Here is a 16,821-nt window from a genome sequence, read left to right on the forward strand (position 1 = left end):
AGAAACTTGCCAAATGTTTCTTTAGTCATCAGGAAATTAAACTGGGCCCTGGACCAGCTCTCTGGCTCTGGCTCCCAGTGCAGGTAGGGCTGCTGGATGCTGATCCCAGGAGGGCTGCCCTTGACAAAGAGAAGCCTTCTGAAGGTAACCGTAGCTGCTGAATCCTGACACCTCGGTGGCTTGACATGAGAAGGTTTATGTCTTACCTCTAAGTCTGATCAGCAGTAGGAAGGTCCCCTCAGGTGGAACAGGATGATGACAGTTCTGACAGCTGAACATTGACCTTGGTCCAGCAGGCAGATGGGAGGCAGAGAAGATGGAAGGCCACCCGAGGGTCCATGAGATGGACCAGCTGTGAATGGCATCTGGAGGCAGAAGTGACGCTGTCTGGGATTCAGTCACAGGACTGACTTAGCTGCAAAGGAGGCTGGGAACTGCGTCCAAACCTGCCTCAGATGGAGGAATGGGCGTGGTCAGCAGCAGTGGCTGAGCTGCTTCCTGGATAAGGAGGGACAAGGTAGTCCTTTCAACAGTGTCCCTGTTCAAAGCCTGACCCACTGGCCCAGACCTTCCTGAGTCTAGGTTCTCCTCTTGGATCTCAGCTTTCCTATTTCACTGAGAAGGCTGAGGGCACCTAGGAGAGCTGTGGCTGGTGATCTGAAGTCAGCCTGGCAGGGACAGGGGACACTGATGAAGCACATAGCCTCTCATGTAGGTCTCCAGACACTCAGCTCCACTTTGGTCTCACAGAGCACCCCCCCTCCCCTCCCCCAGGACTGCAATGGCTGGACCATCCGAGGTGGCTCCTGCTGGCACCTCTGCCCTGGGCCTGGGGTGGGGTCCTTGGATGCAGCAGCCCCGTCCTTCCATGGCAACAGCCACAGACTCTGGTGCCTCATGAGACAGGGTCAGGCACGCAGAAACAAGGGTCGGAGAGCACCGGGCACAGCCAGAGCTCCTGACCAGTCTACCTCAGAACAGTGAGGCCTGTGTGGTTAAAAGGAGCTTCTGAGCTGGGCTCCGTGGTGCGCCCCTGTGATCCCAGGCGCTCAGGAGGCTGAGGCAGGGGGCTCCCAGGTTCTGCACAGCCTGGGCAGCTTAGAGAGACCCCCTTTCAAACAAAACAAAACAAAGCAAACCATTCAAACAGTGTCATCGCCCATGTTTTCCAGTGATGCACCTATATAGGACGCCTGATGGCAGACAAGCCCCTCTGTTCCCAGCAGCAGGACACAGCCTGACTCTGCAAGTGACATCAACAAACAACCCTGCAGGTCTGCAACCAGGTGCTGGCATTTCTCCCCTAGAACCAGCCTCCACGGGGACCTGTGCAGGGCTCTGCGTGGCCTGTGAGCAAGTGGGGGTGCCCACTGGTGACTGAGTGTGTGTCTCAGGAATCTTGTTTTGTTTCAAATATCTCCCATTTGAAACATTTCAAAATGTTTCATTTCACTTCAAAAATGTCAAAACCCAAAGTGCACTTTGTAGCTTAGTCTTCATATTTCATTTGCTCACAGCAATGACCATTAAGAAACAAGCTGCCCAAAGGGCTGTTGGGCTCTCTAACGACCTCTGGGACTGGGGGTGTCAGTCAGCATAAAGGAATCCTCGAGTGAGCATCAGGAAGACTAGCTCCCCAACTCCAGGCTTAGTAACTTGAATGACGTGACCATCCAGACGCCAGTTGTTTATTGAACAAAATATTAAACCCTTAAATCGGATTGCAGTGTTTCATGTGCCACATGGTCATTTATCCAAGAGAAATGGCAAACATGCATGATGTTTTAGTGTGTTGTTATCGTATTTTTCAGTTAGATGGATTTTCAACAAAGTCAACATTCAGAATTAGTTAAGGAGAAAAAAAAGGGAGACAGCACTCCTGTTCAAGGACATCCCCCTGTGACCACATACGTGAGGCTGAAGTCACCTCTAGTGCTCAGACTGGAAGATGAAACAACTCATTTGAGAGGTTTGAACACCCACTGCCGTCCACTTCTGGTGCTCCAGGGGCCACACTCAGGGCTTCTTGTCCCAAATGGTCTTGGGGTCTTTCCAGGGAAGACAAGACTACAGTCCAGTGGGCTGTTAGAAGTGTGAACCAGGTGCCATGAGAATAGGGAGCAAGTATTTCCTGCAGGAACAGGGGAGATGGGACAGAGAGGCAGGTGCAGGTTTCAGTCGCCCTGTCCTTCCCGTCACAGGGATGCAGGGACTGGAGCTGAGGGCCAGGGAGGAGCTGGGGAGGACACGTCTGCACTCAGGAACAAAGCTGGCCTTCCTGGGTTCAGGGTGGGCTGAGAGCCACATCACTGTCAACTGGAACAGAGTTAGCATGGGTGGGTAGAAAACATTTCCAAACACTGAAGATATTCACCAGGCCTCATTCACCCGACGATATCAGAGCCTGGAAATCGTCACCCAAGTGGCTCCAATGCCCGAGACTCGTCTAAGGGTCCAGGCTCATCTTAACTCTAGTTTTTCTCAACAAACGTTAGCCATGGTGCTGAGCTGCAGGGTCCTTGGATCCACCAGGGCCTGGAAGGGCAGAGGCTGTGGCTTGCACCTGGAGTTGGATTTTGGTCCCCTCTTGCTGCTCTTGCTTAGCTCTTCTCCTCTAACTTCCTGCCTCTGTCAGGCAAGGGACGGGTGATAAGGAAATCTGTCCTGCCCTAACTGACCAGAAGGACCACTGGTGTGTGAGCTGAGATCCTCTCCCGGGAGTGTGAAACGTGGGCTTTGGGTGTCTGGTGGCTCATTTGCTGATTCTTGGCTGTGCTCTGTCCAGCGGGGTTGCTGAGAAGGTGACCTGTGAACGATTTGGTCATTGCCGTCTCTGGGCTGGTGTTTCAGTCTGTCTGGGGAAAGCCAGAGGCTGAAACCCCTTTACGCTGCGTTTATCTTGGAAAGATCCTTAGAGATTTTAGAAAAGCCAACCACGGAGAGCGCGTCATTCACGACGCAGGCAGGACACTGGCATTGGAGTCTGTAAACGTCCAGCCAGAGAGGACATTCTGTCACAGGTTGGGTCAGCAGAGGGGACGGTGTGTTTTCCTCCCAGAGCAGAAGCACAGCCCCTCAGTGGGGCCTGCTCCTCCACCACGTCAGGGACTAAACATCTGCACTTGCTGTGCAGTGACGGGACAGGTCAAGGGGGAGCCTGCTGTGTAGAGACTTAAAATATATAACACAGGCTGGGGCTGCCCTGGGTTCAATCCCCAGCACCACAGAATGTGTCTGTCTGTGTGTCTCTGGGTGTGTGTGTCTGTGTGTGCCTGTGTGTGTCTGTGTGTCTCTGGGTGTGTGTGTCTGTGTGTGCCTGTGTGTGTGTGTGTCTGTGTGTCTCTGGGCATGTGTGTCTGTGTGTGCCTGTGTGTGTGTGTGTCTGGGCGTGTGTGTCTGTGTGTGCCTGTGTGTATGTGTCTGTGTGTCTCTGGGTGTGTGTGTCTGTGTGTGCCTGTGTGTGTGTGTGTCTGTGTGTCTCTGGGCATGTGTGTCCGTGTGTGCCTGTGTGTGTGTGTGGTGTCCAGGAAACACACTCTTTCTCTCTGTCCTTATAATAACTAACTGCTGAATACTGCCATGTACCTGGGTTTTTGTTTCTTTATCTGTAAAATAAGAGAATTGAATCAGTCGATTTCTATGGCTCTTGTTAGAATCCTAACATTTTTTTTTTTTTTACGAGTCTTAAGCACCCAGGAGGTGGAGTGGAAGACTGTTTGGGATGGAGAGAGCCCATTGGGACCTCTCAGCAGTACCTTGTATCACAAAACTGAAACCCAATTTTGAGACCCCGCTGAGATTTGCTTTACAGAACACCTTTCCACACCCCAGATTCTTGGCCTTACTCTCGCCAATTCTAGACCCCCTGAGAGTGATGTGTGGAAGGAGACCTACAAGCCCCTGCCATGTGGGGACAGTGACCACAGGTCTATGGCTGTCCTTGCCACTTCTGACCTCCCCAGTGTCACTTAAGGAGCAGTGGGGGTATTTCTTATTAGGTGACAAAGAAACAACTATATTCAGGTAATCCTTCACATCTCTTTAGAAGAGAGAAAAACCATTTTAAAAGCTATTCACATCCATCTTGTGAATGGAACCCACCATGCAGCCCGTAGCACTGAAGTCCCTGGAAAATTAATTGCTTTGCCAAGTCAGTGCAGGGCTTCTACAGATAGTTGTGTGTGCTGTGCACTGCACAACACCAGGGTACAGTGCACACAGTTTATAGTCTGGATGGCAGACCTCGACCCTGACAGAACTGCAGGTGTTATGGCAATAATCACCATTTACTGAGCTACTTGTTTCATGCTAGGTACATCAAATACAATATAAGTTTAATATTTTTACAACAACCTTGTTAAGTGCTATGGTAAGCTACACTTTCCCAAGGAAGAATCTGGGACTTAGAAAGGGTCTTGGTTAGCCCACTGGCAAGTGGTAGGGGCAGGATTTGAACCCAGGTCTTCCTGGTCTCAGAGCTCGCATTCCTTCTACCCACCTCGATTTCTGTCTGTGGGGATTCTTCTAAGCCAGACCTGGGCAGGATGGGACAAGCAGAGAGTCACCCTCACGTCCCAGGAACATTCTCCCCATGTTGACCTCAAGTGCGTCACAGCCCAACAGGACTTAAAACCAGAGTCCCAGCCAGGACGATGGGCGAGGCCTCCTCTCGCCCCTCTCCGTCCTCCCCGCCTGCCTCTTCCCGTGCGTCACAGCCATGTTTGGAGGCTCCCCGGCCACGGGTGTCCTTCCACATGGCTAGTCCCCTTGCTGTTCCCTTTGGTTTAGACTCAAGGCCTCAGTTGGCTTCCCTGGGAACGCTGGCCCAGCTACAAGGGAGCTGTGCCCAAGGTATCGAGGGGTCACCTGCTGAGACTCCACCCCAAGGTGCTCTCTGGCTGTGGGGGAGGGGTGAGTGCAGAACACTCATGAAATCCTAGTGGCCAGTCCTGTCCAGACGCCCTCTGGGGGCCTAGGAAGAGACCGTGGGCCTGGCCACCCTCAGGTTGCCTCATTTTTCCTAAAGCAGCCCGTAGGTGTATTCTGTGCACCTGTTAGACACATGCACCTGTTAGACATGTGCATCGAGTGCGGGGACAGTCTCCTGTCCTGCCAGAGCATGTGAGATGAAGGCCGTGGGGAAGGTGCAGTGGGAGAGCCAGGACGCTGCCCTCAGGAGCCAGGGAGGAGCCCCGCCAGCCTCCCTGGGGCTCTTAGCCACACACTGCACATCCACCCCACATCCACCAGGACCCTTTCACTGTAATTCCTAGAAAAAAATCTGGTCTAGAGAGAGAGGCAAGAGGGCTTATCTAGAAAAGAGGTTGAAGGACAGACAGAGCAGTACCAGAACAGACTCCAAGCTTGACTGTGACCTCTGGAGGAGCCCCTCCATCCCCCGCCCCTGCTACTGATGTTGCTCTGGGGGTCGTCCCACGTCCAGGCTGCATCGCAGGCTGGGTTTGTGACAGTGAGTTTCATTGCCCACCTCAGCCTGGCTCCTCTGCAGCTCTGGGTCTTCACAGGTCTGTCTCCTCCGCCAAGAGCCCCTCAAGGGCAAAGCCAATGCTTTATTCATTGCATCCTGTTGACATGACATGCACGTATTTAACCCAGGTCTCACTGCATCCTACTGGACCCCAGCATACCTCTGGAAGGTAAAGAAAAGGTGGCAGTGATGAGGGTAGCAATCCTGGGAGGTGCTGGTGGGATGGAGGCAGATGTCCCAATATACACCATGAAGTTCCAGCAAGCAGACCAGAGAACAAGAGAGGGAAGATGATTTCTTGTAAGTTATATAATAGGAAAATGTGCTCTGCAAGCTGGTCTGGCCCCTTGTCTAAGTCACCAGGGAAGTCCTAGCACTCCTCTGCCCAGCCGCAGGGCGCAGTCCCATCCTACCAGCCCCACCAGCTCCGCCTTCAGTTTTCATTCCAGACAGACATCATGTTTAGATGACTGGAACATGTCCATAAATCCAGGATGCGGTGTTCCACAAGTCAGCCTTCTAGCCAAGGAAAATTTAAAACTTGGTTACACATGTGTTTGGTCTATTCTAAGAATAATAGCAATCTTGTAGGGCCGGTATTTTAGAGAACTAGCTAATAATTCATGGAATCCAAGTTTGCCAGTCAACATGGGAAGGGCCTCTCTTTTATTGCATGTCTAGCCCAAGGACTTTTAAGAGTCACAGAACATTAGGCTTGGGAGACTCTTAGAGATGACCTAAACTCAGGGAAGAGACCTGTCTAAGGTCACAAAACTCTTAATGAATGCTGACCAAGTGTGGATCAAGCCTTCCCACCACCCAGAGCTGTGTGACCTTCTACTTGTGACTTCTTCTGAGTCCCAGGGCCTCCTGTGTGCTGGGCTAGTCAGCTTTCTGTTGCTGTGACAAAACACCTGAGAAAATCAACTTAGGGAGATGTTAATTTTGGCTCACGGTTTCAGAGGTTTCAGTCCATGGTTCCATTGCTTCTGGGCCCATGATCACAGTAAAGTGAAGAGTATGTGGTAGAGGAAAGCTGCTCAGCTCATGGGAGACAGAGAGAGGGAGAGGGACAGGGAGAGAGAGAGATAGACAGAGATAGACAGACAGATATGTGTGTGTGTAGCTGGCTCCATTGCTCTGGGCCTGAAACATTATGGCGGAAGGGCATGGTGGAGGAGAGCTGCTCACCTCATAGCCAGGAAGCAGAGTGAGGAAGGGCCTTCAATGACCTTTTCCTCCAACTGGGCCCTGCCTCCTGGTGATTCTGCAGTTCCAATAGCACCATCAGCTAGTGACCGAGATACTCACACATGACTTTGGGGGACATTTTAAATCCTAAGCACAGCATGCCCCATCACTCTGCTGGCCCTGTGTGACACTTAAAGATTCTGAAGAGAATATGGTCTTCATCCTTCCCAAGACACAAAAGGACAAACAAGAAAGACCTCCCCTGCCCTCTTGGCTACTCAGAGGTATCTCCCATAGCTTACCACATCTCATTTAAATCTGACTGCAATTGGTATTGACAACCAAAGGGAAAAATAATTCCCTCAGGAAATATGATTTCTTCCTTGACATTGGCCAACTTTTTGAACTTTAGGAAAAGAAATTCTGGTTTTAGGTCAGTGTTGGCTTTCTCAGCTCCTCATCTCTTTGGGGCTGGACTCCATGTTCCAGGGGATAGAGAAAGAGGGATGTGAGGGAGAGGGCTCTATCTGACGTTGCAGGGGCTGCTCCCCCGGCCTCCTCTGGTCTTCCTTGCAGGGAGCTCCACTGTCCCGTCCCAGTATTCTCAGCCCTGCAGGAGACGTTCCCAGCTCCTGCAGTCAGATCCAACTACTGTCACTGCAAGGGACAGACCCACAGGTACTTCAAGTTCCTCTTCTCCCCCAGCCTTCACATGGTGCTTTCTCTGGATTTTCAGGGTTTTTCCTTCCAAGCGCTTATTTCTTCCTTGAGGTGCAGGACTGTGGCTACTGGGGAAGCTGGAAACAGGCTGACTAGAGGAGCGGCAGGTGACATAACCCTGGAGCAAGCATATCAAGGACATCTGTGAGGCACTGCTTGGGCATACAGTGTGCTGATTATTCCGGAAGTCGCAAGCTTGTCTCCCATACAGGCCTCCCCTGGAAGGTCCTATAGTACAGCTGGGCATTAAGATGTGTCCTTGCAGGGAGAGCCGTTGACACTTGTCAGACAGCAGGCGTCTGTGGCAAGGACGTGAATGTAGTCAGGGCACAGATGGGGCACTGAATAACTTTGATTCACACCATAGCATATTGTCATTTCAGATTTTTTCAGTTTTTCTGATTACCTAAAAAAAAAAGAGAAAGTCTCAGATTTGTGCTAAAATATCTCAAATACACCTCTCATACACCTCTTAATCTCTTTAATAGAAGCAGGATTCTCCTTTGTGTCTCTTGACACCCACAGTGGGCACCTGCAGTGGGCACATTTGCTGCATTTTTGTTATATCTTTTACAGATTGCATTATATTATATTTTAAATAAGGTTTTCAGTTCATGATGTTAGTGATATAGTCTTTCCTTATCAATGTCCTGGTTTAGGCTCTCCTAATAAATCACCATAGACTCTATAACTTAAGCAATGAACATGTAACTTTGCAAATATTTTCTCCCAGCCTATTTTTTTCTTTCTTTTATATATATATATATATATATATATATATATATATATATATATATATATATATATATATGTATTTTAAAATACTCTCCACAAGGTCTTTGATAGAGAAAGTATTTCATGTTGATGAGATTCAATTTTTTATTTTCCCTTATGTGGCCCGTGCTTTTGGGGCCAAGTCTAAGAGCTCTTCACCTAGCTTTAGCTCCTAAAGGTTTTCTCCTATTTTTAGCTGGAAGTTTTAGAGTTTTACATTTTGCTTTGAGGTTCATGATCCATTTGAGTTAATTTTGTGTAAGTACAAGGTATAGGCCAGGTTCATTGATTTTATCTGCTTCTGTGTTTGTCCTCCCTGTGAATGTCCATGAGCCCCGGGCGCTCCTGTGGGCCGGCTCTCCTTTCTCACCCACCTGCTCTTACCCTCTTTTCAAGACTGCTGGCTGTGTTGGTGTGGGCCTTTGACTTCCTATATCCACCTTATTGATTTTTCCTATCGTCAACAGCAACATCTGGGAAAAAAAAAAGGGTAGTGGACTTTTTAGCCAAATGATCATGCTGCTAGTATAAAAGACAATTTGGTTATAAAAATGTGCTGATTTCAAGAGGTCTCATTGCCCATGTATGAATCATCCCCACGGCCTTTTGGTCCTGATGAAAACCAAAGCGTTGGCCCACTTCCTACCAAAATATTTCCTTTTACCTAAATAGAAAGACATGGGAAAGAGTGCCCATATTTTTTCCCCGGGGCCGATACATACTTGCTTACGTTTAACTCTCGGTCACTTTTTGCCCAGGACTTGGCAGAGACATGTAACCCACAGCTCTGCTGGGGACTTAGGAACCTGCTTGTGTGCAAGAAAACAGTAAAGAAAATCTAAAGAAAACAAGCGGATCCCTTTTAGGGACACCCCAAAGCCAGAAAACCCAAGCTGATCACGGCCAGCCTCAGGGAGGAGCACTGTGCAGTCAGCTTGCCTCTTCCAGTTTGGAGACATGCATCTGTACAAACCTGCCTGTGCGGACATCCCCAGCCCCAAGTTGGGGCTGCCTAAATCCAGTGAATCTGCTCTCAAATGCAGACGACATCTAACAGTGACCAAGACCCAGCCCCAGGCAGTTTGCTGGCCTGTTCGGCCCAGTGGAGCTGCAGAACGGAAATATCTGGAGAAGTTTTTACGCGTCCATGGAATTTCGCTACAGGAAACCACCAAGGCGCAGACGGGCATGGTGTACAGGTACTGTCAATTGCGATATTACCCAACCAGGGCATGGCACTGAAGTCAAAGGTCATTGCTATTAAAGAAATAATATTTGAAATAGCAAAACAAAATGATATAAAGAAAAGAAAAATAAAAGCAGGAGCCCTCTTCTTGACATGCCTTATTTTTTGAGTTTTCACTTATCCTCTTTGCTCACAGAGACAGTTGAGCTCACCTGTGGAAGGTCAACCACGTGCCGCCAGTAGAATATGGTTGGCTGAGCAGGTGGGTGACTTAGCAGGTCAAAATGATGAATAGGGACTCCATTCTTCCTCAGGCAATTTATAAGTTGAGCAGAATTGTTTTTTACAGTAGCCTGAGCTTAAAATCTGTTATTTTCTTCTAACCCTGAATCATGTGGTGTGTGCCAATAGCTAATAAAGTAGTTTGAGTTCTTCTTGAAATGACAGCACTTTTTATCAATGTAGCCCAAGAAAAATTACTGGTTGTGTGCTAGAATCCCAATACCATTATTTATTCTATGAAAGATTAATGAAAGGAAGATGTATTTTCCTGGTATGGGGTTGGATGAACAGTCTTTGTAAATTGCACTGAGATGCAAAATATCATTCTTTTTCAGAGCAATTAATGTCTAAATATTCTGTAAGCTATGCTGTGTTTAGCTAAGTCACCCAGCAGCAAGGGCTTCCATGACTGATGTCCAGGGCTTTATTTATTCTTATTTATTTATTTTTGTGTGTGGGGGGGGAGTACCAGGGATTAAACCCAGAAGTGCTTAACCACTGAGCCATGTCCCCAGCCCTTTCTATATTTTATTTTGAGATAGGCTCTCACTAAGTTGCTTAGGGCTCCTCAAAATTGCTGAGGCTGTCTTTGAACTCGTGATCCTCCTGCCTCAGCCTCCCGAGTCGCTGGTATGTGCTACTGTGCCCAGCCAACACCTAGGGATTTAAACACCCTGGCAGTTGAGTAAAAGCCATTGAGAAGGACAGGGTCCTGGAATCAGAAAAAGCAGTTAATATTTGTAAAGAATGGCCGCCCTAGCTAAACTCAAACCTTCTGTTTCTCAGAGTGAGATTATTTCTGATGTACAAAATGTCCCCAGTGACTTCATCTTCTCATAATCTTAAGGTCTATTTCAGTACAGTAGCTACTGCTCTAATTTAATGGCTAATTTTATTAATAAAGCAATTTGCGATGATATGGCTCCTCTCTGGAGAGCAAAGTGTTTTACATAGACTCTTTATGTAACAAATGGCTTGCGCAGAAGAGGAGTGAACTCCTGGGTTCACAGGGAGTGAAGGACAGCCACCCCATCATGCCTCTAAGGGGAGCCTAGAAGAGTCTCGCCACCTCTCCAGGGACTCAGGCTTGGCGGGATGCAGGGGGCTGCCCTCCTTTCCCTCTGTCATGACCCTCCGTGGTCCTAGTGATGGTATAGTGTGACTGGAGATTCAGAGAAGGGGAGGATGGACTGTTCCTTTAAAAACCAATCTTTTTCCATGTCTTCATCACTGGAGGGAGTGTTAGCATGAGCTCTGCGTGAACCTGCAGGGGCACATACTCCCTTCAGAAATCCTGGTTCTTATATTTCTGCCATATCTTGTGCTGTGTTCAGACATAAATGTCCTCCGGGACAGTACTGTGAAGGATTATGAAGCAGAGGACTATGTCTTAAAACAAGAGAAAGCAAAGTAGCCTCTGTGGAAGGTGAGGCCTGGGGTCCACCTGCCGGAGGGGGCGGTCAGCCTTCAACCTGCTCCCTAGACCTCTATGCCCAGCACTCTCCATCAGTTGGAGAACACAGGTCTGGGAAAATTCTTCCTGATGCCTGGGGAGGCCAGGCCTGCTCACGGAGGCTCCTGGATGAGCAGACCTATGTATTCTACTCTATTCTGATTTTACCCCCAGGAAAAAGGGATAAGCTATGTTACAAGACCTCTTGGCTTTTCTGTGTCCTTAATATTTAAAGAATATTATTTTACTTGCTGTGGAAAGAGAATCACTTTGGAGTTAAGCAGACCAGAGTTCAAGTTCCAGCCCTGCCAGTTTTAGGACTGTCACATTGCTCCAGACGTGACTCATAAATGTCCAAACACAACGGGTGCTCACTAAGCGCAGGCTCTCTCCATTTACTTGGTAGTGTCTGTATAAGCGTGGGGGGGGGGGAGAGGAAAGCCCCTTACCTGAAACATACATTGATAAAAGAAAAAAAGAAAAGAAATGCCCAGAAAAAAAGAAAGTAGTCACCTTAATCCACACCGCATGGGTTTCCATGCTGAGCTTTAGGATTCAGGGTCTGGAGGAGCCAGGGAACCGCTTCTCTTCCTAATTTGGTCAAATGCCATTGCAACCTTCAGCCTGTACCAGCTGCCGGGGCCTCGATCATCTGTGAGAGATACATTATGTTGTGTTTCCATGGAGACTTGGTTTATTTCTATCTAAGTTGACCAGAAAAGGGAACAGATCAGCAAATGTGCAAACACACGTGTCGATCGGAAAGAAACCGGGGGAAACAAGTCTGAGAGCCCTGTGAAGTAGCTCCTTTTGCTGGCTCAGCCTTCTCAGCAAAAATAGGAGTTTTAAAATTTGTTTTATTAGTGACTATAAACTATAGGTTAGTCATCACGAGGGTCTGTTAGTCACTGCTAAGAGACTCTCTTACATGGCATTGAACTCCAAGCCAGACCATAACGCGCACCTGAGTCAAGGTTGACTATACTGAGGGGTAGTTTTACCAATGCACAAAAAATATCTAGACTCAGCAAGGATGCAATAAAAACTTAACTTGGCAGGAATTCTATGGTGTCACGTTGGCAGGAGAAATGCTAACAAATGCAGAATGAAGTCTGATCCAGGGATCTGCCAACTTTACCTGTAAATCGCTGGATGGTGAAAATTTCAGGCTTGAGGGCCACACCTGGCTGTGTCAGAGCTGCTGACCCTCCCGCTGTAGCAAGGGGAGGCAGCCATTGACCACAGGTGAGTGGGTGGATATCGCTGTGTTCTCATGTGACTATAAACACTCATATTGAACACCATGTAATTCTCCCATATCACAGGCCTTCCCCACCCACCCAAATCACTGAAAAACCTAAAAAGGTTTCTTTGGGCCATCCAAAAATGGGTGGCAGGCAGGATTCGGCTGGTGGGTCATTGGCTGGCTCCTGGTCTATGACAAAACCTTTGGTTGTGCATGATATTTGAGTTCAATCTTAAACCTCTTGGTTTCTTGAGGCATTTAAGGGGCATGGATGCGTGTAATTCAGAAAGATGAAATTTAATATAAAGATGAAGAAAAAAATGGGAACATCAAGGACAAAAATCAGGCAGCAGAGCTGGGAGCGGAGTGCACTGTGGACAGGCCAGTGTAGCTGCAGAAGGTGGGCCTGCACTTTCCAGCACCAAATGGAAGGGTCCTGGAGTGGCACATGTCACCTATGTCACCAGTCTTTGAGGTAGAGAGAGCCAGGTGCTGAGCAGTGTTTCACTTTTCCTGATGGGCAGATCCACCTGGGGTTCTCCTTCTGTGGGTAGAAGACAGCTTCCCCCATGCCAACACAGCCAGAGGTCCCTGGGGCCCTGCCCTGTGGAGCCCTCTGGAGGCATCACGCCAGATAGTGTCACCAAGGCCAGTGTGTGAACAGCGCAAGAAGGAGGCAGGCTTGAAACTGGGAATGATTTGTGCCTAAAACCCCCCTGAGAATGAGTCACATTCCTCTATTGTTATTACTATTATTAGTTATTATTTTTTTGACAAGGATGGGGCCTGTCTAGGTTCATGGAATGAAACAACTGAAAATAAAACAGAGAGCTGTGTCACTTGCCAACCAAGGACAAGTCTTTCTAGAGTCTTTGAGCTGAAGGTGGGGCGAAGCCCGTATATGAAGAAAAGGACAGGGGGAGGAATTATCCAGAGGGGACAGGCCTCAGCCATAATCTGCTTGCTCTTGACTCTTTGGGGTCTCCTTTCCAACGAACGACAGAGCTGGGTCTTGAACCCCTGTCCTGTGGGTCCAGTGCGTGCAGTATCCACATTCCATGCTTATCTCTGGCTTCCAGTCCCTTGCCCCCGTGACCCCCTGGCCCCCACATTCACATCCATGCACGCACACACTCAGCCTCCAGCGACGCTGCAGACCCGGGCGCATGTGCCGTTCTGTTCTACTGTCCAGGCTCCCTCTTGTTCCTCGCCTCTGCAGCTGGCTTTGGTCCAGCTCCTGTGCACACAAACCTCCCTGCCCCTGCCCCTGCCCCTGCCCCTGCCCCTGCCCCTGCCGGAACCACTGAGTCTCTGCTCGGCATGTCTCTCCCTGCTTAGGCTCTTCCCACCGGTCCTCCTTGCCCGAAGAATCTAGCATGGCCCAGTCTCTGCAGCAGGCAGGGAGTTGCAGGTGGCTGTTGGTGGGTCTTACCATCAACATTGCACTGTCTGGCCAGGAGGATGAGGGTTGGAGCTCACAGCCTTGGTAATCCTGCCCTGCTTTTGCACTGAACTGCTCAGGCCTGTGTGCCGCTAAAGCTGGGTGCATCCTGTCAGAAGTTATGGAGCAGAAAGACACCCAAAGTAACCTCTGTAACAGAGCCCCTTGGAAATTAAAAGCCCTAAAATGCACACCCCCACCATTTTCTATTTTCTCCATCTCAATGGAAGCTGAGAAACTGCTCCCAAAGCTCAGGTGGTGCCAGCCAGGGCTGAGGACAGGAATTGTGACATGTCCTGGCAGCACAGCCTGGTTAAATCTACATCTCCTGGCTTTCATTCTGGTGATTGTAACCCTTCTTTAGGACTACTGGAGATTGGCTGCTTTCCCCTAATTTGGGCCAAAATGAATTAAATTTATTTTTCCTTTTCATATCATTTGCTTGTTTTTTATGTGGGTGAGGGACCAAATCCAGCCAGCCAGGATTCAGAAAGGTTCCCTGGCTCGGCTACCAGTAGCACGTTACCCACCACCAGTGCTGCAGCCCCTAATTTCTCCTATATTATACAACCTTGCTGAGTCTCAGCTTCCTTGGCTATACAGAGGGCCTCATTCAACTAGCATCACAGTGGTGTAAGAGTGACACGTCACCGTGTGCAGTCGCTGAGCTTATGCCTACAGGGTGGGAGCCCAGGTGCCCTGCTCCAGCCTCCTTTTCACCCAGTCCTGGGAATCTGTCCCTAAACCATCTTTAGAGCTGGAAAGGAAAAGTGTGTGATCTACCTAAAAAGAGGAACGGAAAATAAAAATACCCACAAATCAAATCTTGCATACTTCTGAGTACATCATTGCCCGTCTGTCATCTGCTTGGGCAAATTCCTCCATTCTCTCATTGGGACCCCCTGAGAACATGTTATTTTTTCTTTCTTTTCACCTCCCACGTGGGCTCCTATTTCATGAGAACACCCTCATGGAAGGTTGGGCTCAATTGCTGTCCAGATGATGTGATATGGAGACACCTTTCACCAACCTCTGTATTTCCAGTGACTCCAGTGTGTCTAGAATAGAAATATTTGCAATTAAAAGGGCTGAAACTCCCACCCTGCAGCCCCTCTCCTAGTGACTTGCCCTGGCCGAGCACTTCCTGGAAGGAGATGGCAGAGCTCAGGGGCTTCCGTGACAATGGAAGTGAGCCTGCAGAGGGCAATGGCACTGGCTCAGCTCCTGGATGGCCAATGAGTCAGGACATAGGCCAGGCCTGGCCTCAGACCCCAGCATGCAGGAAGGACTTCCAGACTGGACCAGGGAAGGCTTGGGACTGGCTACACACAGCAGGAGGGAAGAGGTGGAGAAGACGGGAAGGAACTGGAGAGGACCAGCCAAGAGCTTTGCTCAGAGATGAGGGGCAGCATGTTGGAAAGAGATAGTTTTCACTGATCTTGAAGTGAGAGTTCTGAAGATAAGTGGGACTGCTTTTCTCTCTGCACACCTCTCCCAGGGCCTGTCTTAGCCTTCTTTTTTGGGTCCTCCGTTAGCTTGTCTATCTATAACATGAGGATAGCATGCCTTTTTTCACTGATGATGCCGTTTGTGCTGAGGCGCTCATCGTTGGCAGCTGGAAGGTGTCGTCCGTCCTGCTTTTCACAGCAGAGCAGGTGATGGAGTGGCAGAGTTGTGTGGCCACTCCTGTACCTAACCATCCCAGCAACCTCCTCTCCTGGCACCTGTTCCCGGTGCCCTCCTGGCCTGCTCTTTTCCTAGACTGCTCCACACAAGCAGACCTGCTCCAGAAGGAGCCACGGCCATGACTGCCGAGACCAGTAGCCTAGAAACAATGCGCCCTGTGCAGGAGGTGGCGTTCAAAAATGCCCACACGACTTATTTTAGGCTGGCCTAATTTGGCCAGTCACGGGGCCTGTGCTTGTTTTCTCTGAGCCCTCGGGCTATGTCTCTCCCACATCTATATTCCTGGGAGAATGTAGATGAGCTGAGATGGACCGGGTCTGGACCAGGTCAAGACCGGGTGGCTGCCTGAAACCTGGACAGGCTGAGGTGGAGGGCCTGGAAGGTGGGCCAAGGGCCTGTCTATAGCAGCGACTGTGGGTGCTTCCTGTCAAATGGAGCAGAAGTTCTAAAGCAGATATGTTTTGACAGGGTCAGTTTAGACAGAAAATGCTTTCGGATTTTAGCATGAATGCTGCTTGAACCTTTATTTATGGGGCAGAAATTCAATCTGCTTTGAAAATTTCCACTTGATTTCCTGGGTAAAGTTACTTTGTTCATGTAGCATAATTAAAAGTTGGAAGTTCAGAGCCAGAGAACAACACTGGGTCACACGAACTGTGTTTTTTTCATAAAGAAATTGACAGCAGTTTCATCTGAAAACAAGGAACAGCTGGAAACCTGCAAACACAGGCCAAACAAGTGTTTTTGATTGATTCCCGAGTTCCCCGAGGTGCTGCGCATGCCGCTGGGGGGCGCTATTTCATAAAGAAAGGAAGCTTCCTGGGCCCTGGGCGGCAGCCAGAGGAGACTGTCCAGGCAATCCCAGACCAGAATCCGACTGAATGTCTGTAGCTCCCTGTGAAAATGGGGAATCTTCCACAGTGAGAAAGGAACAAGGAGCACAGCAGGCCTGCTCCCTGTGCTCTGAGAAGCCCTGGTCCCACAGTAGGCATGTTACCACAGCCTAGCCCAGTTGGGTGTTTCACAGAGAAAATTTCCAGATGCCCTAGCGCAGGACATGCTGAGAACACATCAGAGCTCCGATCATGGTTCAAAGGAAAAGAAAAGCAACATCGCAGGGTATCTTTTGGTGCCTTGGCCCCTTGGCAGGCACAGGCAAAGAGGGACAGTCAATCAAAGGCAGATGCCCGGAATTGGGAATCCGAAAGAGTCTGGAGTGGGGTGGCATGGCCTGGGGTGAGGTCAGCTCAGACCCAAGGTGTTTTCAGAACCCTGCCCGGCTCATCTGCCTCACCTTCCTGCGAACCTACAGCTACCTGGGTCACCTCTCCATGACTCGCCCCTTTGCCTCCCA

General features: G+C 49.3%; 1 protein-coding gene across 1 annotated transcript in view; it reads left to right on the forward strand.

Annotated features, from left to right (window-relative positions):
* The first annotated feature begins 8,934 nt into the window (after positions 1-8,934).
* Kcnab1 (potassium voltage-gated channel subfamily A regulatory beta subunit 1) overlaps positions 8,935-16,821 on the forward strand; it is a 308,966-nt gene continuing 301,079 nt past the window's right edge. Inside the window, exon 1 of the mRNA XM_046431730.2 lies at positions 8,935-9,372. Within this exon, the coding sequence (XP_046287686.1) occupies positions 9,131-9,372 (242 nt within the window). The 5' untranslated portion in view covers positions 8,935-9,130. The remainder of the gene's footprint in view (positions 9,373-16,821) is intronic.

Source organism: Marmota monax, unplaced genomic scaffold, assembly GCF_021218885.2.
Source record: "Marmota monax isolate L192 unplaced genomic scaffold, Marmota_monax_Labrador192_F-V1.1 WCK01_AAM20220418_F8-fsc00022, whole genome shotgun sequence".
Classification (NCBI taxonomy): Eukaryota; Metazoa; Chordata; class Mammalia; order Rodentia; family Sciuridae; genus Marmota; species Marmota monax.